The 22,834-nt window shown below is 47.3% G+C and overlaps 2 protein-coding genes and 1 long non-coding RNA gene across 10 annotated transcripts in view; 1 reads left to right on the top strand and 2 right to left on the bottom strand.

Annotated features, from left to right (window-relative positions):
* Positions 1 to 4,314: 4,314 nt before the first annotated feature.
* Positions 4,315 to 18,401, bottom strand: Isca1 (iron-sulfur cluster assembly 1). Its single transcript, XM_075969408.1, has 4 exons — positions 18,267 to 18,401; positions 12,318 to 12,371; positions 8,152 to 8,257; positions 4,315 to 5,893 (listed from the first exon to the last, which is right to left on the bottom strand). The coding sequence occupies exons 1-4, from the start codon at positions 18,345 to 18,347 to the stop codon at positions 5,745 to 5,747; spliced, it is 390 nt and encodes a 129-aa protein (XP_075825523.1). The 5' UTR covers positions 18,348 to 18,401; the 3' UTR covers positions 4,315 to 5,744.
* Positions 18,402 to 18,561: 160 nt separating this feature from the next.
* LOC142848003 (uncharacterized) lies at positions 18,562 to 20,739 on the top strand. Its single transcript, XR_012910347.1, has 3 exons — positions 18,562 to 18,843; positions 19,456 to 19,732; positions 20,401 to 20,739. It is a non-coding gene; the product is annotated as an uncharacterized LOC142848003 (long non-coding RNA).
* Positions 20,735 to 22,834, bottom strand: part of Tut7 (terminal uridylyl transferase 7) — a 51,219-nt gene continuing 49,119 nt past the window's right edge. For all 8 annotated transcript variants that reach the window (XM_075969395.1, XM_075969400.1, XM_075969398.1 and 5 more), the window contains one exon: positions 20,735 to 21,751. In XM_075969395.1, coding sequence (XP_075825510.1) covers positions 21,684 to 21,751 — 68 coding nt within the window. In that variant the 3' untranslated portion in view covers positions 20,735 to 21,683. The remainder of the gene's footprint in view (positions 21,752 to 22,834) is intronic.

The raw sequence follows: 22,834 nt of genomic DNA, 5'->3' as shown, positions 1-22,834 counted from the left end.
TGTTGGGATTAACTCATAGGGAATGGAGCATTTTACATTACTTAGGAAAATCTTCAACTGTGAAAGTGTTTTGAATCTTTTTATCTTTGGCAATTTCATACATTAACCTCCCTTGATAACGCTTCCTAACTACCTCCCACTGACGCCCTCCCTCCCCCCTCCTCTGAGTACAGTAAGGGCTGCCTTCCGCAGTCAATGTCGTCAGCTTCGTCCACGCGGGTCTTGTACTGAGTTCCTGGGCACCACAGCCACACCCAGGGGATAGTATTTACAGTGCACTCCACTGGCTTTTATACTCTGTTTGCTCTTAGGCGTGTCCCTGAGCCTTGGGCAGGGCTTACTGGTGTTGATAAAGATGTCTCATACAGGGCAGAGCATCCAACAGTCACTTCTTGTGAGCCCTTGACCAGTTACAAGTCACTCTTGAGGAACCAGGGAGGTTTTGAGTTCCGTTCCAGCTGTAGCGTGTGTGCCTTTAGCCAGTCTCATCATCTAGTTCTGGTGGTCAGCCGAGAGCAATGGCAGGCAACAGTAGCTTGTCTTGTTTTAGGGGCCCTCTCTGATTAGTTCCTCATGGAACTAGCACTGAAATTTTCATTTGATTACTCATGTCTCTAGGGAAGAACCTCCTGTCTATCCGTGTAGGGTACCTGTTTTCGAACCTTTACAAAATTCTACTTTTAATCAGATGCAGAGGTGAATTTTTACAAAGGAATTTTGTATATGGTTAACCCACACTCAATTCCTTTCCTCCATCCCCTGCCTCACTTAAACCTTCAACCCCCAGTACTTCCCAATTTTCACAGCATCTGAGTTCTAATCCTTCAGCCCTCTGCTCCTCTTGGACCGTTTCTGGTTTTGTGGCCTCCACACACTCCAATTTAAACACACAGTTCCGAAAGTTCAAAGCAGGGATCCACATTAGAATACAGCACAATGTCATTTGGTCCACTTTCCTGCGGGTTGCTTAACTTCATTTTTCTTTGATTGAGTAAAACTCGACCGCATTTCCTTTGTCTGTCAGGCTGATTCCAGGAGCGAAGGCCAGGGATGAGCAGGCATTTTTGTAAGATGGTACTGAATCCTTTTGTATATGTCCAAGTTCTGTTGCAGGTTTTTGAGAAACCTCCCCACTGATTTCCACAGTGGCTACACCAATTCACGCTCACACCAACAGCGAACAAGTGTTCTTTCCTTGCTAGCATCACTGTGGTGTTCTTGACTGTCATTGGTATCAGGGAGGGGGACATGGAATCCCCAAGTCATTTAAATTTGCATCTTCCTCATAGCTAATAATTTGAACACTTTAAAAGATGTTTATTAACCTTTTATTTCTTCTTTTGATAATTCTGTGTATAGCTCCAGGGCCTATTTTCTCATTGGGTTATTTTTATTTTCTTGACATTTAGTCTCTGTATAGGTACTAACCCTATGTTGGATAAACTCCTGGCTAAGATTTTCCCCCACTCTTAAAACTGTCTCTTCATTGGATGTCTTTGTGAAGACACTTTGATGAGATCCCATGTGCCAGTTACTGGTTTTCTTTCACGTGGGATTTGAAGCCTATCAGAAAGCATTTGGTTCTGAGAACCTATCTGAAGACTTAAGAATTGATCCATGCTATTTCACCGAAGAAATCAGTTTCATTCAAGAGCCACAGTTAGGATTTGTGCACAGGATGCAATGGCTGACATCAGTCTAGTGATGGACACTAAATACAGGAGCTGATGCTGTGGTAATTTGTGTTATATCCACAGGACAGAATCGAGACTCGCCCATGAGCTAGGCCTCTGTGTGCTTGTATGGGGTTTCTCGATGTTGAGGTGGGAAACCTGCCTACTGTGATGGTGCCTCCCCAGGTTGGCTCCTGGGCGGTGTAAGTGGAGAATGGGAGCCTGGCAGCCACTGCATCCATCCCTCTCTCTGCTGCTTTACTGCAAATGCATTGCGCCTAGCTGCCTCAACTTCCGGCCACTGTGACTACTCCATAAAAATGAACATGTGACCTTGAACTGAGCTGAAGGAAACCCCATCCCCCTAAGTTGCTTTTGCAGAGTTATTTTTATCACAGGGACAGAAAAGAGACCAAGATGGATGCAATAGCAGATGAATTCAGCCAGCATTTCTCAGTGACATGCAAGGCAAAGACCACATGGCTGCTCCAGAACCAGGACATGGTTACGACATCTTATTTGCATGCACCGTGTTTCTCAACAGTGTTCTTACTAGACAGGCACAAAACTGGACAATCCTGGACCTATGCGAATCATTTTTGCTGTTTCCTGTCGGCCAGAGCTGTGGTGTCCAGTATGCGCACCTAGCTTGTTCTCCCTGTTGCTGGGACCTGCACTGCTAGGTGAGATGAGGAGGTGAGGTCACTACGGGGAGGGCCGTGAGCTACAGCAGCCACTCTTTCTCTATGCAGAGTTTAGCTTGCTCTGCAGCATGGTGGGACTAAGTGTATTGCAAAGTAGAGAACAAGCCCCAAAAGGTAAGGGGTTTAGGGGCACAGGCTCAATTGTGCTAAGATAGCCCAAGATGGGGCATCTGAGAGTCTCATATTTGGCAGTCAGCATGTACTACACTGCTGTCACGAACCTCCCCAAGCCAGGCACCTTAAAACAACAGAAATCTAGTCTGTGTGTCTGGAAAGTAGACATTCAAGATGAAGGTTGTCGGTAAGCCCACGTCGTCCCCCCCTCCCCCCAAGACTGCAGGAAAGACCTTTTGTATGCTTCTCCTAGCAAACCCTGGCATTTTGGACTACTGGCTCACGACCTCAACATGCCTGTGCAGTCACAAGGCTGCTCTGTGCTCCTCTTCTGAGAACACTGGCTAAGGTCAGGAGTAGATGGATCTTCCTCCTTCCTTCCATGGGATCAAAACCAGGTTAGTTTTCATTTCTAGACCACCATGCCCGAGGCTACTTGTGTTTGTGCTGATTCTGGGCTAAGCATGTCACCGATACCCCAGGGTTTAAATGAGTGCTCACAGCTTAGACGAACATCACAGACGTTTCCTGATGGCTCATACATCAAAACATGACAAGAAAGGCTATTTTTGAGGTATTTCCTGCTGAATCAATCCTAGGAAGTAGTATTTTAGGGATCCCCCAATCTTGTTCTCCTCCCTCCCCAATCTCCTATCCCATTTCCTGTTTGAGGAAAAAAAAAGCCATTCTAGTAGGTGCAGGGGTGGGGATGTTCAGAACAATGAGGCCCACAGGCTGGCCTTCTGAAACGCATTAAGGAGTGTTTAACCACAGTGGCCTGGACCATTCAACTCAGAGCTTCCTAACTGGGACAAGGACGTTTTTAACTGAGGTTATATGAAGAAAGAGATTTGCCACCTTGTGAGGCTCCTGGCTTGTCACTCGGCGATGCCACAGGGCTGGAGTGGGTGAGAACCTTCTAGGTTGGGCCCCCTCTCTACCTCTTCTAGGCCACTTTGTTGTGGTAGCACAGGACTGATACCTCTGGATGCTCTTCTCTGGCAGTCCTCCATTTGTAACTTTTAGGGTGGGGTCTTGTCACCTACCTCCCCTCCCCTCGCCCCACCCCCAGCCCTTGCGGGGCTCACAGATTTGTGTCAAGGCCTCCCACCTTGTCCTTTTCAGGGCATAGCTTCCCTCTGCAGTTTTCAAACCCATTAATTTTGTTCTTTCTCCCCCTTTTCTCTACATTTCTTGTCCTTAAAAACTCAGCTCAGAGGACATAACCTTGAGGCCACTTTCCGCTGGCCTCCCACCCCCAGAGGCCATTAAAATATGCAGTATTTGGCTGTACCTGTTCAGAGCACAGGGGTTATTTGGACCAGGCCATGTGTAATTTAATTATATAAAGTACTGTACTCAAGTCATGTTTTAGATTCTCACGTATGAAAAGAATGCAGTCAGAACAGTTCTGGCGCGCACCCCACACACAGCAGTTACAGTGCCGACAGCCTTCAGTGCGTTCATCTCACTGGATCTGAACTGCAAAGACCCTTCTGGAAGGAGAGAAGCTGAAGCTCGGACAAGGGAAAAGCATCCGGAGAGCAGATGACACTCTCTCCTGAGGAGGACTGGAGGCATCTGTGTCAGATGAGGGATGGTGTGCACACACACCTGTGTCAAATCAGAGATGGTGTGGCAACACACACACACACACACACACACACACAGTCAGCTGGAGCGACAGCGTGATGGGCTATGTGTGCAGCACAAACGGGCAGCATCTCCAGTGTGCACTCAGGTTTCTGGAGACAGCAGCATAACCGACAGTGGTTTAGCAGCTGACTACCCAAAATCCCCTCCCCCAACAAGAAAAGACAGTATTAGGATCACAAAGAGGTGAGTTTTTTAATTGATACTCAATCTCTACATACAATATTGCACAAATTAAAGATGTATCAACAATTCTATTTATGATAACAAACTCGTAACAATCATATAAAACTACAAGGTGGTGCATTTTGGTGGTAGGAATTTTAGTAAATAGCGCAAATATGAAACTCAGCTACTTTGTGAGAAACAGCCTTCCACAAAAGAACTCCAGGTTATTTAAGATGTCAAACACAGGTCAAGGTAAGATCACTTTTAAGAAAAACTTGGGATTCAGGTATGGTGGCACATATCTCAGAAGGCTGAAGCAGGAGGGTCGCCAGTCAGGATGGCCTATACTATACAGCAAAATGATGACTCAAAAAACTGGTGTTAAAAAATATGAAAACTTCAGCAATTTCATTTAGGAACCAGGAAATATATGCGTATTGGGAACTAAGAAGACACCTCCATGTCTGCTCCATAGGCCCTGTGCTCCAAGAGTAAATTCTTCTGCTGCAGGATCTCTGTAAGAAACTATGGTTTCAAAGCTCTGAACAAGCAAGATGGCAATTCAAACAAAAGAGCTTAAACAAGACTCTTCCATTCAGAAGAAAACAAATGCGGTCTATAAATTAAGAAAGTCGTATCAAATTGCTGCCCAGGCATGGAAGGCAGGCACCACTCACCTCCTGAGTGTCTCATACAGTACTGGGGTCACCTGTGAGGAAGGGAGAGCTGGGTATGGTCCTAGCTCTCTAACTTATCAGATCTGGTCTTCATATACACAGGGTTAAGTGCGGTGAGCTAGCTGGCTGCTTGTCACAGCTTCCAATGGAAAGGTCTAAGCCAACCATCTCGAAGCATGCCCTAGGGGATGGACCGAGACCAGGTCTGGCAGCTCCCACCTTCTGACACCATCACTCAGAAATCTGGAACTACTGAAGGGCGGGAAGAAGGCGTCCGATGATCATATTTCTAATAAAATGTAAAAGGCCATGGAGAATGTGAGGAAAATGAGGGACCACTATGCTGTTACCCACAGCTGTCCTGCCTGGGAGATGAGAAGGGGGCGAGGAGATGTCTCAGTCCACTCACTAGGATCTCTGGGTGCACACCTGTTACCCGTTCCCTCAGCTCCCGGCAAAGCAATGGCCACGAAGTTGGTCCTAGCGCAAAGAACAAAGCTACAGAGTTAAGAGCAGCGCAGGGGTTTTCTGTACAGAACAGGAGAATGACCTAAAGAAAACAATGTTTTCCCAGTTTCTGGGCTTTACAGACAACACAGATACCAGCTTTTCGGGATTAGCACAGTGGCTGCATCACTTTATTCCCCCCTGAGGTGGCCACACATCATAAACTCTGAAACATTGACAGTCACATGATTTCTTCAGTAAGCTCCCAGGTAGATCCCGGCTCTCCCGGAGCTTGGAGTCCTGAGGTTTCAAATGTTAAAGCTTTCACCACAGCCACAAGTTCCTTTGATGTTGGGGTTATTGAAAACAAACTCACTGGACAGTTTGTCCTCCACATAGTCCATTTCTGTTCCTAAAAGTGTTAACTGTGCTTTCTTTTCGATGAACACTCTGACTCCTTGGGAAAAAGAAACACATGTCACATAAAGCCTGTGGTGTGCAGAATCTGCAGTGAATTTCCAGTCGGTGCCACCAGCACCCACAGCTTCTGGGCAAGTCTAGGGCTTCCTTAGAGGAAGCACACCACTTCCCACCAGTCCAGCCCGTGCCTAACCCCAACCAATTATAACAAGGAAGAATTTTTACATTTGGAAATTCCACGGCATTTCTGCAAAACTGGTTTGCCTTTTACTCACCTCCCCACCCCAATCTTTTATGGGAAAACGTGCAATTCTGTGAGCTTTTAATGATGGCATTCACGAGACTCTGGGAACATCTGTCCTGACCCTGTCAGCTATAAACGCCCACAGTACTGTTGTTCCATGGTACATTCTAACCAGACCATATAAACCAAGACCACACAATGAGACATGGAATTCAGAGAATGCCCATGGGACCCAGAGCGGTAATCTGCTGCTAACCTTATAAATGAATACCATTCCCTAGTCACTGGGAAGGAGAGACTGACCTCTCAAAAATGCAAAACGTGCTTTTCCTCAAAAGACATCACTTAAACATGAACATACTCTATAGGTCTTTCCTCTGTAGGGGGCAACTGCAGCTTATACTTCTGAACTGATGTTATTTTTTAAGATTTTTCATGTGCATGGTGTTTTGCCTGTAGATATGTGTGCAATGCCTGTGGCAGCCAGAAGATGGTGTTGAAACAAAAGTTACAGATGGCTGTGAGCCACCATGTGGGTGCTGGGAACTGAGCCCAGGTCCTCTGGAAGAGTCAAAAGCACTTAACCTCTAAGCATCTCTCCAGCTCCATTTTTTTATAACTTAAGAAGGCCTTTATCGGTTAATTATTTCAGCTAAATATGATGGAAGTTGGGAATACAATTTCCTGCTTGTCTCACACCAAAATGGCTCCAATATACTAACAACAATATCTAGTGGTGGTTATTACCTTACATAGGATCTTATTAGCCCAGGCTGGCCTGACCTGATCTTTTTTTTTTAAATTTATTTATTTATTAAAGATTTCTGTCTCTTCTCCCCCACCGCCTCCCATTTCCCTCCCCCTCCCCCAATTAGGTCCCCCCTATCAGCCCAAAGAGCAATCAGGGTTCCCTGCCCTGTGGGAAGTCCAAGGAACCCCCACCTCCATCCAGGTCTAGTAAGTTGAGCCCTGACCTGATCTTGAACCCAGCACCTAAGATTCCAATCCCAGTATTAAGCCTGAGCCACTGTACCTCAGTCTTTGGTAGGTTTTGCAAGATGACAGGGGCTGGTGTCAAATGCAGGAGCTGATAAAGTGGAGCTGGGTCTGGAGAGCTCGTGCTGCTCTTGCAGAGGACCCCGCCTGGTTCCCAGAAGCCATCTTAGGCAGCTTACAACTGCTTGTCCTTCCTGCTACAGAGGACCCAACCCCTCTGTCTCCACAGAACTAGGAATGTGCACTAATACGCCCACATAAAACTGGTTCAGCAGAAATGGCTGGATTGTTCAACTGATGGTCTTAAAATCTGTGTGTGGTGAGTGGATGCCTGACTACCCAGAACCCATGGACCCAGGAGAGAACCAACTCTCAAAAGCTGTACTCTGACTTCACACACTAATACAGCTTTTAAAACCTGCGAGGATGAGCTTGATCCTCAGCCACTGTCTAATTCCAGCACCAGGATGTGTGGGAAGGAAGATCATAGTGAAGCTCTGGTCTCAAAAACAAAAACAAAAAAAAACCAACCAGGAAAAACAAACCTACAAGCCTAAACTGTTCGCTGTGATGACCATTCAGAGCTGAGACAAAACGTAACCCCCCCTTAACCCTTAGAACGGACTGGGTTCAAAGCTTCACTAGGTCCTTTCACTGTGAGCCCCTGGGCTTCCCAGCTACTGAGTCTCTCCTTGCACCAGGTTCTCCAACAGAAGCCAGGAAACTGTTGCCTCTCCCTATTCAGTGGAGCACATGGCAAAAGACTGTCTGCCAGCGCTGGGCACGTAACAAGCACCACTTAGACGATTCCTAACTCAGCAGCCTTACATCAGTTTCTACAAGTTTTCATCAGGAAAAAGTGACCACAAAATGTTAAAGAACAATGACAAAAACCCGTCCATTACTCACCAGAGCCAAGTGTAGGTGCTTACTCATACCCCACCCCATCACTGGGAGGCACAGCAGGAATTAATGTCATCCCACCCAGCTACATAAGAGTTCAGGGCTAGCCTGGGCTACAAAAGAATCTGTCTCAAAAAGACAAGGGAGCTTACCATCTTGAATAACTTCTTCATCAGAATCTCCTTTTGTCTTTGAATACTCCAGGGTGTAAGAGAGGCCATTACAGCCCCTGGTTCGCACGCCAACTTTCAGACCCACCTGAAAAGAATTGAGAAGATAAACATTGTGTGATGACCTACACCTTGAATCCCAGCACTGACATGAAATTCTCCTCTGTATGCTGTGAATAAGTTTTATTACCATTGGTTAATAAAGAAGCTGCTTTGGGCCTATGGCAGCCCAGAATAGAGCAAGGCGGGAACTCCAAGCAGAGAAAGGAGAAAATAAGGCGGAGTCAGGGAGACACTATGTAGCCATTGAAGGAGACAGACACTGGATGGAACCTTACTGGTAGGCCACAGCACCATGGCAATACACAGATTAATAGAAATGGGTTAATTTAAGATATAAGAATTAGCCAGAAATATGTCTAAGTCATTGGCCAAGCACTGTTGTAATTAATATAGTTCTGTGTGATTATTTTGGGTCTGGGCGGCCAGGAAATGAACACACAGCCTCCGCCCACACAGTACCTGCTTGGGAGGTGAGGTACAAGGACTGTGATATAGCAGTATATTATTTGTGTTTTAATAAATAAAGCTTGCCTGAAGATCAGAGAGCAAAGCAGTCATACTAGACAGCCACAAAGGACAGGAATGGTGGCACACACCTTTAATCCCAGAAGTGGGAGAGGCAGAGGGATCTGTTAGTTCAAGGTCACCCTGGGCTACTAGATTGAATCTAAAAGAGAAACAGCTCACACAAAGGTGATTCCAGCACTAGGGAGGTGGAGACAGGAGTGATGTGGCTGGGATGCAGGGGGAACGTAAGGGGAAGAGAGGAACTCAGTGGAGAGTGGAGTGTGTGGTGTGGAGTTTTCAGGATTCATGGAGACAGGATCTTGCCCATTTTTGGTCTGAAGTAGAGGTAAGAGCCAGTGGCTGGTTGCTTTGCTTTTCTGATCTTCAGGATGAACCCCAACATCTGTCGCTGGGTTTCTATTATTCGTGCTACACTGGCAGGCTGGAGCCAGCCCAGGTAAGGTGCACATGGTCTTGAGACAGTCAGTGCGGGTTCCACTAGTAAAGGGCACAAGAGCCTGCGGCAGATTCCTAGAGTCCAGATGAAAAGGCCCGGCACAGTGACACGTGTCTGTACCCACTCTGGGGAGGGGCGCAGATGGGCCACTTCTGCACCTTGCTGACCAGTCAGTCTAGTCCACCTCCTCAAGTCCAGACTTGTGAGAAACTGTGTCTCCAGTCAGGATGGGTGACTCCTGAGGTTGACCTTTGGCCTCAGACACATGCACACAAACACGAAGGTACTAATAGAAATGCATGCCTACATACAGGATAGCAAGCAAATTAAAAGACAGAAAGCAACCTTTGATATTACCACTATTCATTTTCTCGTAAACTCAGTGGTAAGCAACAGGTTCCTGGTTATAAGATGCCCCTATAGGAAGAACAAATGTCACGGGAACAAGCACTTAGGACAACACAGAAAAAGTGCACAGGAAGGGACTGCACAAGCCTCACAGTGCAGGAAGGTGGTTTCTCTGTCTCTCCAGTCCTGGCTGTGTCTGCATAGTTTTACTACAGCATAGTAAAAGTTTTACTCTATCTAGGCCTTTACATAGTCACAGTGTTTGCTTTCTTAACTATAGTTTGGAAGTAACGGGAGCACAATGCTCTCCTGTAGCCATCAGCATTCCTTTTTTTGAAGTACAGGAGGGCCACAAACCCACCTGTTTCATCCTTCAAAGTGCTGGGATTGCAAGGGCACTGCCATAACTGGCTTTTCCTTTACTTCTTAAACACAGGGTCCACAAATGGCACCACCTGCTATGTAGCCAGCTTCTACCTCCAAAGGCTGAGGCAATGAGCTCAGGCACCACCACATCTGGCTTTGTCTTTTCTCCTTTTGGTTTTTTGAGACAGGGTTTCTCTTTGTAGCCCTGGCTGTCCTGGAACTCAATCTGTAGACCAGGCTGGCCTAGAAATCAAAGACTCACCTGCCTCTACCTCTAAAATGCTGGGTCACCTCATTTTTTTTTTTTTAAAGGGCATTTGATGGTAGATTGCCTTTAAAACCTGGGATTCCTTTAAGAGGTTTTGCTCCACTATCTGGAGGCTTCCATGGTTAGTGAGCACTGAGGTTCATCTTCTCACCTGGCTCCAGTTCAGGAGCTTCCTTTCTAAGGCAATCTGGTAAAACATCCCAAAAGACCAGGAAGCCAAAGATCATAGAAGTTTAAAATGTGCCGGGCGTTGGTGGCGCACGCCTTTAATCCCAGCACCCGGGAGGCAGAGGCAGGCGGATCTCTGTGAGTTTGAGACCAGCCTGGTCTACAGAGCTAGTTCCAGGACAGGCTCCAAAGCCACAGAGAAACCCTGTCTCGAAAAACCAAAAAAAAAAAAAAAAAGAAGTTTAGAATGTGTAGTGGGGGGGGAGAGGGGATAGAGGGGCGGCAGGAGCTGATGCAGAGGCTGTAGAGGGTGCTGCTTACTGTCTTGCTTTGGTCCTTACTTTCTTATAGTACTTACAACAACCAGACTGGGGATACAACCACCCAAAATAGGCTACCCTGCCCCTCAACTAATCACCAATGAAGAAAATGCCTCACTGGCCTGCCTATAGCCAGATCTTATGGAGGCATTTTCTCAACTGAGGCTCCCTCCACTCAGATGACTCCAGCTTGAGTCAAGTTGATGTAAAACTAGCCAACACAGCACACGACTGGTTTTCTAACAATATCTACCTACACTCGCAATCTTGGTTCCTGCCCTTTAAGTGAACAATCAAGCCCTACTACCCTCAGTTCTGTCCCACCAGGGCACTGCAATCCTGAGAAACCCTGTCAGGTGTGCTTGCTTCATGAGCTTGATTGCAAAGCTTAGACTGAGGGCATTCCATTACTCTGAATGCATGAATTTTTGGGATGCAGGTTTAGTTTGTCTCTGTGATCAGGAAGTCCTTAGGAGAACAGGAGCCCACACATTAGAGTGTGCAGATAGGGCGCGGGGTGCAGCTCCGCATCAGGTTTGCCTAGCATGTCTGAAGTCCTGTGCTCACTCCCAGAAACACAAAAAGCAAAAGCAAACAGAAACCCTCCCCAGTCTCTGAAATCCAGTTTTCAGCAGGCATGGCAGCTCACACCTGCAACCCCCAGCACTCACAAGGAAGAGAGGGTGGATTACCCATGAATTCAAAAGTAGCCTAGTTTCCATAGGGATTGTTAATGCTGTAAATTACACTTATACACCAACGAGAACAAATACCTTACAATCCTACAAGGCTAATTTTAGTTTTTGGTCAATTTTGTGCTAGAAAGTTCAGAGTTAGAACACTGACACCTGGCGGCATTTAACAGCCTTTAGCATGGAGTGTAAGAAGTCCGGTCATGAAGTATAAGAGAATCCGGAAAACAGTACCAGGACCACCATCCACAGGCCACAGCCAGAAGCGACTGCATGCAGGGATGACCCCATGGGCATGGTAAGCCAGGCTTCCAGGTCTGACACTGGGCATGACTCACTTCACCTACAGCTGGTAAATTATGTCTGCGGCTGACAGCAAAACCCAGATAGCTTTCACACAGAGGATCAGTTGAACACATCAAACCTGCTCAGGGGAATACATGCAGTCATGAAAGAGGGGACCTTTACCAAATGATCTGGAGACTGAATTACTAGGTAGAACGAAGTGTAACCAAGCATCTACTGCATGTGTCATCTACGGAAGAAGCGAGAGAGATAGACCATGCAGGCCAGTGGTTCCCGAGGAGAACTCCAGAACATCCTCCAGCTACCCTAAGGCATGCAGTAGAGGCAGGGGAATGCCCAGCTAGTAAGCACACAGCCAACCTCAGGCTGCATCTGACTTAAGTGTGACAACGTGGAATCTTAGTTGTCTAGAGCTTTGAGCAGTGAGAAGCTGCTTTCTATGGAAAAACTCCCTGTGTGATTCAAGAATTTGGGTGCAGCTCCCTGTACTTGCTTGGCATGAGTGAGGCCAGGAAGTTGACACCTTAGCAATGTAAAAACTAACAAAAAACAATTTAATTAATGAAAATATACTATTTGTAACAAAATACATTTGACCTGCGACCACAACTTTTAGCTCTGCTAACCCTTCCGCAAGCTTACATGTTACTTACATGCTCTGGCTTGTCTTTAAGAAGTTGTTTTATCTTGTTCACAGCTGAGGGGGTCTGGAAAAAAGAAACAGCTGTTAGGCTCATCCTCTGACGCACAGACGGGCAGATGCCCCCACCAGAGCCTGGTGTAGTGCATGCCTGCAGGTTTTCCCAGAGAACCAGGTGGGTTCCATCCCATAAAGGAGCCACCGCGAAAGCACACTCCTGCCCTGACAGAAGCCCACCTTTTCTTGTGAGACCATATTCTGTGCATCCACTGAATGGCCTGTAACAAGGACAGTGCCAGGCACAGATGCTCATGAATAGCCCATCAATGGAAAAGTCAATTTTTTGGGTGTTCCCCTGTTGGTTCAATCCCCTTCAAACCCATCTGAATGCACGGCTGGAGAGTTGTTCCTGGGCACAAATTTCCACTGTGGGTAACACATACCTGGACATCTAGGTGAGCAGCCATGCTCCTCAGTGACAGAATCAAGTATGTGGCTATGTAGCTAAGAATGCAGTTCAACCTAGCCTAATGGTCTTTAGCAGGAGAAGGTGTCCCAATGTAGCGTGTTCTCAGGTCAGTATCACCAGTCCCACCTTCCTGTAGAGGGTGCTGGGAACCTATTCTGATCTGCACTGCTCCTGGACTGCTTCCTGGATATGTCCCAAAGGTAGACACTTTAAACAGTTTTTTTCTAACGTTTAGGAGGGATAATGCCCTTTCCTAGGATTCCTGTAAAGACTAATACTGAATACAGGGAAGGCGGCCTAAAGAGGATGGCATTCTGAAGTCCAGGAGAGGATGGGGCACAGTGCAAAAGGTGAGAGAAATCACGGTAAGGGAACGATGTCCTCCGTACTTGTGTTTATTGCCGAGGAGACAGATCACAGGCCTGGCCCTAGACCAGATCTGACTTAGAGGCCTGGACAGATGATGAAGTACAAATACAGCGTGGAACCAAATCCAGAGTCACAGAAACAATGCAGAAAGTACAGAACCAACAATGAAGGAAGAAGCTGTGCACTGCAGGCCGTGAAGGCGGCTCAGCTGGTAAAGAGCTTGCTTTGCAGCCACGAGGACGCGAGTTCAATCTCCATAAAACAAAACAACAAATAGGGATAGGGAGGGGAGTAGGTAGGCAGCCATGTCCACTTGGGGGGTTTCCTGTCAGTGGGAGACCCTTTCTCAAGACTAAGAAAGGTGGAAAGCTCCTGAGGAATGGAGAATACTGGAGATGCCCTCCAGCCTCCACACATGTGCATACATGAAACATGTACCAGCACCCCGCACATACGAAAAGAAAGCAACACGGCATGCTTAAAACAAATAGATGCTGTTTAGGGCACTATTTTAAGTCAGTGTGGGCTGTAAAGTCCTGACTCTCAGTTAAGTGCAGACAGACTGAACTGGCACACAGACACAACGTGAAGGGTAGAAGAGAGGAATGCCAACCTCAGGGAGTTAACAAAAACACTCATTAAAATCAACCACAAGCAGGGAGTGGTGGTCCATCCTTTAATCCCAGCACTTAAGAGACAGAGACAGGTGGATCCCTAAGTTAAAAGCCAGCCTGACTTACAAAAATGAGTTCCTGGACAGCCAGGACCACACCTGTCTCAAAAACAGCCAGGCAGTGGTGGTTCACAAGCCTTTAATCCCAGCACTCCGGAGGCAGAGGCTGGCGGATCTCTGAGTTCAAGGCCAGCCTGGTCTACAAGAGCTAGTTCCAGGACAGGCTCCAAAGTTACAGAGAAAGCCATCTCAAAAAAAAAACAAAACAAGAAAACGAACACACACTCCTAACTGTGATGCCCAGCAGACTGAGCTATAAGACTTTGAACTTCTGTCTGGTTATTTGGCAGCTTCTAATTATCACAAAGCAAGCTAATTACAGGTGATTTTATTACATCTTGCCATTATCTGTATTTCTCATAAAGTAAGGCTACACAAATAAGACATTTAGAGAGAAAGCCAAATAAAAGCTACTAAAATAATAAGGAGCATAAGGCAACAAGAGAAACTGGTAGGCAAGCCCATGCTTCTAAATCCTTGAGATTTGAGTATTGGTGAAACGAAGCTCCATGAACTTCAATGGAGCAAGAGGAAGGAGAGACCTTGCCTTTGCTCCTTAACTGTACCTTAGCTGTCAGGCTGCTTTCCTCAGGAAAAGCCACTGTGCACAAGGGACCAACCCAGGGTACTGCTATACAGTGACAGCATATGTCAGAATACACCAATATTCGCTGTTTCATATTTAAAGTGGTTGCTCTACAATATGGCCCCAGAAAAGAATTTTTAAATGTAAACTTATTTGGGAATTAAATAGTTATACAGATTTTAAAGATGCTAATACATTTTTAAATGATCTAAACTTAATTTCAGAAAGAAAACTATTTTAGTAAAAGTAAAAGGTTTATCAAAGATAAATAGAACTTTAAAAATGTGCTTATTTATTACACTTCCAGGCAGCTGCCCACAGCCCTTACTTCCCAGTCTTCCAGTCATACACTTTCACCGGCACATTTTCTATGAAAGTGCTGAGGAGACAAACCTAGTGTTTGTCAATACAACAGGACTTAGAGCACTCACTAGCTGTCCTTGCAGAGGACCTGACTTTGATTCCCAGCAACCACATGGGGGGCCAGCACCATGTAACTATAGTTTCAGGGAATCCATTGCCCTCTTCTGACCCCTGGGGACACCAGGTACTCATGGCACATATACATACACACACATATACATACAAACACAGACATTAAACAAAAAGCTTAGGAAATGCATGGCCTAGAAAGAAGTGTTTATTGGAGCAAGAACGTGAAGGAGAGCCTGGATTTCAAGCGCACAGGCCAAGGTGACAATGAAGCCTATACTATACTGCGTGATGTGAGCACGCAAGCTCTTTTTGATTAACTGGACCTGAGTTTTATTCCCATAAAGATTTCTAAGTTACCTAGATTGGTTTTATAAATCAGTGGGTTTTCCTCTCTTCTCAAGTCTTAGAAAACATTTAAACAGTAGCTGCTTATACTCCTTGCTACTGGGAAGCTGAGGCAGGAGTATCATGAATTTGAGATCAGCTTGATCTACACTGCTATGTTTTTCTCAAAACAAGTTCAACATAGCAAGTAAAAGCAAGGCATGTAAAACCACATGGGCACTGGGCTGCTAACACGCAAGGGGGAAATGACATTAAAAGGACCCAAATATTTTTGAGCCGCTGTCAAAGGACCAAAACAGATCCTAACTTTGCTGTCCCTCCCTGGGGAGCTGCTACTAAGGAGTTCTCAGCTAAGAGGGACAGACAGCTGAAACTGGCAAGTGACTATCCTGACTTTGCCTTGTTTTGGAGACAGACACTCAACTATGTATTCCAGGCTGGTCTTAACACTCGACCCTCATGCCTTTGCCTGAGTGGGGCGAACAGCTATTGTTCAGCTGAAGGAACTATTCTGGTCAGTAAAAAGAATTGAATGGGGCTGACTGTTGCTGGGGGTGGGGCTGCCCCTTTCTGTTCTAGATATAGCACTGTATTTAGCCCTAGAAGAAGGTAAGTGACTCCCTTGACTCACGTCCTGGCAATGATGAGGTCTCTCCTGAAGCCCACTGCAAAACTGGCAGTTCCCTACTGTGTCTGCACCCCTAGACCAGCTCAACCTGACCTCCCCAAGAAATTCCCCAACAAGTAAGGACTCAGAATTCAAATTACTGAAATACCCTAAAATCTAGCAATGTCTTTGGTCAGCTCCCGTGTACACCATAGGAACATGGTTACTTACAGGGACAACATCTTGAAGATGTTTACCAGGTAAAAGAGCGTGCCTCCACATTGAGGACCACACGATGGGAGATGAGAAATGATTCCCGAGCTGTCCTCTGACCACACAATCCCTAAGGCGCATGTGCCCACACCTTAAATAAGTCTAACTTTAAAATATTCAAAACCACAAACCAAAAATTGTTTCAAGGCCGCTTTTGCAGTCAGAATGCTGGGAAATGCACTCCAAGTGACCGTCTCAGCTCAGCTCCACAGTAGGGAGTCCAGGCCATCCTGCTCCCAGCCCAGCACTGGGAGTACAAGCATGCACCACCCCCAACCCTAGCTGTTTCTATCCAGGAACTGGAGAGGAAACTCTGGCCCTCAGGCTTCAGAGCTGTCTGCCAGCCTACCCGCCTCCCCCACCCCGGGGTTTGTTACCCATCATGCATTTAGTCTTACAGTTCTGTAGTTTAGGTATAAATATTTGCAGGGGCTGCTAAATTAATGATGCGAGAGTTAACGACTGAAAATTTTCAAAAAAATCACTTTGCATGGAGTATATAATCCTTTGGTAAAAGGCTCTCTTCCTTCTCTGACCCTAGCAGCTGCTCTGCCGCTGGACGCTGTAGTTCTCCTGGTAAGCTTCTGCCTGCATGCACGCGCCAGCTGCTGTCCCAAAGGTCTCTGGGTCCTACTCCAGAGAAGTAACAGGTCCATACATGTGTCCCTCAGGCCCTCAGTCAGGCGGCACCTGGAAGCTAACGGTGAACGAGCTTCTCTGCACACACTGATCCGGCCCCATCATTTACTCGCAAGTTGAGCTTTGGGCGGCACGAGGCTCTGGTCATAAGAGAGCTGCACTAGCTCTGTCTTGTGCACCAACGGAGATCGGGCTGCCTGTCAGCCAGCACGTGTTTAAGTCACAACTCACTCTGGTCCCTACAAACTCAAGTCTACTTAGTAACTCCTGGAAATACGGGGTGGAAGGAGCCCATGCTCCCTGGATGTCCTCTGCAAGCACCCAAGGGTCCTTGCACTAACGTCATCGGTGAGCTGGAGCCATTCCTCGTTTGTAGACAGTAGCCGTCAACAGTCTCACCCCGCCCCCCCCCCATGCCAGCCCATCAATTCCCTCCGTGGTTAACTGGAAGAGCTAAGTGGCGCCCACATTTCCATGTTACACCTGCCCTCGCCAAGGCGAGCCTCGAGTGGGCTCTGGAGCACTCCTCCCCTGTCAGAGGTCGCGGCCAGCAGAACCTAAAGCTATTCTATCAGTTTACTTTGGTTTGCTAGTGTCGCCCTCCCGAGCTTTCTGCCTGTGATCATCACGCGGCTTTTGCATGTTACATGCTAGGGTTCAAATGTTTACCAAACACACGAAACACAGGCGCAGCCTGCACACCAGCCAACAGGCGGTGGGGCTGCTCCTCAGCCGCTCCGCCGAGGAAGGACAGGATGACTGCCTACAGCTGAGACAGGGAACACGGAGAGGCTGTCAACTGCGATCTGCTGTGACCAATCATAGGGAGTGGAGCACAAACCGACTGAGCCAGGGTCTGTGCAAAGGAGGCGACATTTCGGGTAAGACTGGGCTACGGAGGGCGGGACCCAGGCAGCTCACTTATTTCTTGTCACAAAACAGCAGGGCTTGATAATGTGTGCTGAAAAGGTAGGGATGGGGAAGAAAGAGGGCACCTCGAAAATTCCCAGGTAACAGGTAACATTGCCAAGGGAAAAGCCTGCCTGGACACTGACTTTTCGGAGGATTCTGCTCTGAGTGAGAGGAGACACAGCCGGATTCCATGGTGTAACCTTGCGGAAATAGAAAGGAGCCGACTCTAGGAAAAGCAACAGAGAGCAGTGTAACTGAGACTAACTGGGGGCCGACACTGACCGAGCACAGAAAGGCTCCCCGCTTGGTCCCGGCTCCCTTCTATTTTACTTCACTTATTTGTTAGGACCCTAAACGGAGCAGATTCCCCGCCTCACGCGGGGAGGATTCTAAGCCTGCCTCCCGGCTGCCTCTGCCGACCCGCCTTCCTCCGCGGCGCCTTCCCCGCGTGACCTTCCTCCTGGACGCCGTGACCTCGGCGGTGGCCGCCCGGGTCAGCGCGCCGCCCGCCGGGCTGGAGCGAGCACTGCTGGTCTGCGGGCCAGGCCCGCCCGGCGCCCCGGGCCGCCGCCGCCTCCCGCCGCCGCGACTCACCAGCGTGAGCGCCGCCCGCGTGGGCTGCAGCTTCCTCTTGCTCACGGCCCGCACGGTGGCGCGGACCAACGACGCCGACATGGTCACGGCGCGGCGCCCGCAGCCTCCGGCCGGAGCGTAACCCCTCAGCCTCGCTCCATGTACACGGCTGGCTCTTTGACGCCACAAGCTCCTGCGCAGGCGCCGCAGGCCCCGCCCCGCGCCGCCATTGGACAGCGGGTGAGTGACGGGCTGGGCCGCACGCCGTCAGCGCTGACGCGGCGCGGGCGGTGACCTGTGACCTTGCGGGCTTCGCGGTTGCCGTGCTGCCGGAAGTGGAACGGTTTCTTCAGCTGGGCGCCCGCTGACAGGAAGCGGCGGAACCCAAGACGGAAGCCGCTCCGACAGCAAACGAGCCGGTCAAGCCGCCCTGCGACAGTTTCCGTTATTGAAAACCCGAGCACGTGACCTAGCAGCCTCGCGACCGACGAGGACGGAAAACCCTGGCAAGACGTTAACGGTCAGCTAGCCTGCTTTCTTGCAGGCGGATTCCATCTGACCAGCCGCACGCACGTAAACACAGCTTCCCTCTGGGCCTGTAAGATGAGCTCTCATCTTTTATCTTGGGGCAGCAGCTGCCCTGGGGCTGGCACTGGGAGGGCGTGGGGCGTGCTGGAGGAGTTCGCCAGCTCGAACCACCCTCCGGGTTCCTGGAAGGCTGAGTGCGGGGAGCAGGGCTAGGATCTTCTGGGGTAGTCCCGCTGACAGAACAGGAGTCAGCTGCTGTGTTAGCATCAACTGGTTGGCAGGGCAAGACAACGTGAGTGAGGGTAATTCTAGGCTGACAGACCAGGCAGACATAGTTACCAGGGTTGGTTAGAAGCCTGGAAGAATGTTGTGGAGATGTGCTGACTTGATTTTTGTCAGCCTGACACAGACTCAAGTCATCTGAGAGAGGGAACCTCAACTAAGAAAATGCTTCCTCCATAAGATGGGTCTGTAGGTGTTTTCTGATTCATGACTGATGGGGAAGACCACACATTGCTGATGGGGATAGTCCTGGGCTGGTGGGCCTGGGTTCTATAAGAAAGCAGGCTGAGCAAGCCATGAGGAGCAAGCCAGGAAACAGCACGCTTTCCACTTCGTTCCAAGTTCTTGATTTGATTTGCAACTTGGAGTGTGTAAGTCAGATAAACCCTCTCCTCTCCAGGTTGGCTTTGGTCATGTTTCATCCCACCAAGAGGAACCAGAACCATGGTTAGTTGGGGAAATGGGCATGTGGCAGGTCAGGTGCAGCCCTGATGCCATGCAGCACTGGGTGGCATCACCATGTGTACTTCACAGCCCATGGAGGAAGGCATGACATGTCAGACGATGACCCGCACTGGTAGGACGGCCATATGTAAATTCTGACCCTGGCAGTAATGAGCTACACAACACCAAAATCAGCCCCTCAAGATACTGCTAGGGTGGCACTGGGCAGGAAGGTATGGACAACTGGGGACGCTGGGGTCAATAGACATCATCCCTTTGAACAGCAATATCCTTCCTCTCTCTGTCTCTAGTGATGAAATCCTGAGCTCAAGGCTTACACAGGGCAGGCACATCTGCTATAAGGTGGGCTTACATCACCTTTAAGGCTCTTCTTTCCTAGAGTCAGAAACCCACAGGGCTCTGCTCATTTTTTAGTGTCTTTTGAAGCACAATATCAGACAGCAGAAGCAAAAGACAATTCTGTTCTGTTCCTCCACTGTGTGTCTGGGACCTATTGACAGGAATTATTTTGTACAGTTTGAGATTTTTCCAGATCAGACCGTTTTGTGCAGATAACTGCAGAGAAAAGCAAACACACCTAAAGCTTCCTTACCTCTTGACAGGTTTTGTTTTTCTACAGGAAAATCTTACTTTAATCTGTGGGGTTATGAAATGATATGGCTTTCAAAAGATAAACAGATGTGGTTTAGTATATGATAAAATAGATGTCAATGGGATGTTAAAACTTTTTTTAATGCTGTACTTACAAATGTAAAGCCTGGGTAAGGTCAGTCTCAAAAAAAGATATTTATGTCCTCATTGGCTGTCCTCTGGCTTTAGGGCTTTTTGTTTTGTTTTAAACATTTGTCATCCTGTATTGCATTTTCTCTCATTGTTTAAGTTCTCACAATGGACACAACCCTGTACATTTGGATAAAGCTGATGCTACAGGATGCAATGGAAACCCGTAAATGCCATGTGGTGCCAGCTGAACCGTAACTGACCTCTCCGGCACATTCTCTGGAGTTGAGGATCAACACTCCCGGTGTCTACAGCAAAAGAGATTCGTCTCCTGCCTCTGCAGCTCAGACCCAGGACACACAGCTACAACCCCGGAGACATCAAAGGGCACCTCATAGGCATCATGTTAAGGACATTTGTACTGTCCCAGATCCTTGATTGACTTTTCTAATGAGGCTTCTTTTATGTAATATAATAAAATAATGTGGATAAAATTACAGGTGAAAGTTTGATTTTATTTTAAAATGATAAATAAACTGAGGCATAGTTTGACTATGTACTATTTCAGAAAGGCTTGTGAAGTTAGAGAAACAGTTCAGAGAGGGCTCCAGTCAGACCCAGAAGGATGCCAATCAAATTTGTGACTGACAGAGACGAGACAGCCTCTTTGATCTTCAGAGGTTTGTAATAGATCTCCACCCTAATTTCTGAGTATCATAAAAAGTAAAAAGCACTTTTATTCTGTCAGTCATTTTCCCCTTGTAATTTTCTTTTTTTAAAACTGGCAAACAGGATTACTTGTTTTCATGACTTCATTTTTATGAGCACAACAGTTCTGTGTGGATTTACTTAGAGAAGGAAGCCCCGGAGGGAGATGCCCAGCAGTGCTGCCATCCACTGAGGCCTGTGTCCACGTCCATGGGGCCTGCATTCTGTGTTAGCACTTCTTCAAAGAACCATGAAGAATGCTTGTAGACCCCAAGTAGAGCAGCACAGTCCACATGTATTTGATGTGCGTCCACACTAGGACCCAGCAACAAACAGAATCCCTCTTGGAAATCGAAAGGGATATATGGGGAAAGGAGGCTAATTCCTCCTGTGAGCAGCACACACTACTTTAGTGTGCTCTGAAAGAATTAAAAACCATGACATTGTTGTTGTCATTGAATACTGGCCCACAGTTATATTTTTTCTTTTAACTTGGCTTAAATACCTCATGGCTTTTTATTAAAATCTTCAGATCTCTGGGGGTTGATGTTAAGACTGTATTAAAATTTTTCTTTTCCTCATTTAACAATTTCATTTAAATTTTAAAAATTCCGACATTTCCCTCAACTGTTACATTGAAGCCTGATCTGTGTTGCTATGTCCTCTGAAGCAAACCTAATTTTCCACGTGGATAGGGACACCTCAGTGCCATTTCCAGGGCTGCATTTCCTTCCCTCATGATTCTTGCTGGGTCCTCTTCATCGAGGCTTTCCCCTGAGTCATGTATTTACTGGAAAGGCTACCTAGGAGGGAAAACAAAATCCAACATAAATGAAAGAGCCTTACTTGATCGAAGTCACACAACACTTACTGTCAGCTACACAAGTGTCCCACTAGACAGGGCACTTGTCCTGGATCAGTGGTTAAGCTAGACATAAACAAGTCCACAGACAGGCATTAGAACATGCTAGTCCCTGCTGTGAGGCTGTTTAACGCAGCTTCAGGCTATATTCCCAGGCTGGTGCTGAGCTCAGGTGGAAGAAATCCATCTCTGAAAGTTCCTTACAAAGGTCACTCTTTTCATCTGCAACCAAACATGACAAAGTTCTCTGGCCAGAAATTAGCATCTCACACCATTCCCTTTATAAGTCTAGTAATACCTTATGGATGTACAAGTAGGAAATACAATTCACTGTGCGTACAGGTGAAGGACAGGAATGAGAACTTGAGACAGCCTATATAACCACTACTGTATAAGGAAGGCTCTATTCAGACGAATAGAGGACACAAGGCATTTAATAACTGGTATCCTGTCAACTACTTTTGTTTTACCTCAGGTTTTGGGTTTTTTCCCCCCCTTTTTGATGGCCTGGAACTCAAGGAGTTTTGCCTGCCTCTGAGTGCTGGGATTAAAGGACTATGCCACCACTACCACCAGCATACCTAACTCAAATACATAATTTTTGAAGGATAGAAGGAAGCTAGCTTCCTTTTTAAAATTGCCACCCCGTCACTCATTTCCAAATGGATCACAGACTTAAATGCCAGTAAAAGAAAAAGCAATATGTAAAGAAGAAAACACAGCTCCGTGCTTAACCTTCACTGCCAACTTAAGCAGATTCAGAAGCACTCAGGAGATGTAGGTGTGTTTGTGAGGGAGAAACTCAACTGAAGAAGCCCCACCATAAACACTGGTGGTGCTGGAGTTTACACACACTTCTTGAAGACGCAAGTGTGAGAATGTCTCTTAAGAAATGGCTTTTCACACTGTCCCTACAACAAGCTCAGCTCCATGGACACAACTGACTCCACTTCCCATGGCACTTTTCATGACGCTTAAGGCAACGGGGGAAGCAAACAAAATGCTGCCATTTGTGGCAATGTGA

The sequence above is a fragment of the Microtus pennsylvanicus genome, chromosome 4 (assembly GCF_037038515.1).
Source record: "Microtus pennsylvanicus isolate mMicPen1 chromosome 4, mMicPen1.hap1, whole genome shotgun sequence".
Taxonomy (NCBI): domain Eukaryota; kingdom Metazoa; phylum Chordata; class Mammalia; order Rodentia; family Cricetidae; genus Microtus; species Microtus pennsylvanicus.
Note: the sequence above shows the minus strand (reverse complement) of the source record. Positions and strands in the feature narration are given on the sequence as shown.

Coding starts and splice junctions, on each gene's coding strand:
- Isca1 (XM_075969408.1), bottom strand. CDS start 18,347: ATGTCGGCGTCGTTGGTCCGCGCCACCGTGCGGGCCGTGAGCAAGAGG. Junction 12,372..18,266: donor CGCGGGCGGCGCTCACGCTG/GTGAGTCGCGGC, acceptor TCTTTTTTCCAG/ACCCCCTCAGCTGTGAACAA. Junction 8,258..12,317: donor TTAAAGACAAGCCAGAGCAT/GTAAGTAACATG, acceptor AATTCTTTTCAG/GTGGGTCTGAAAGTTGGCGT.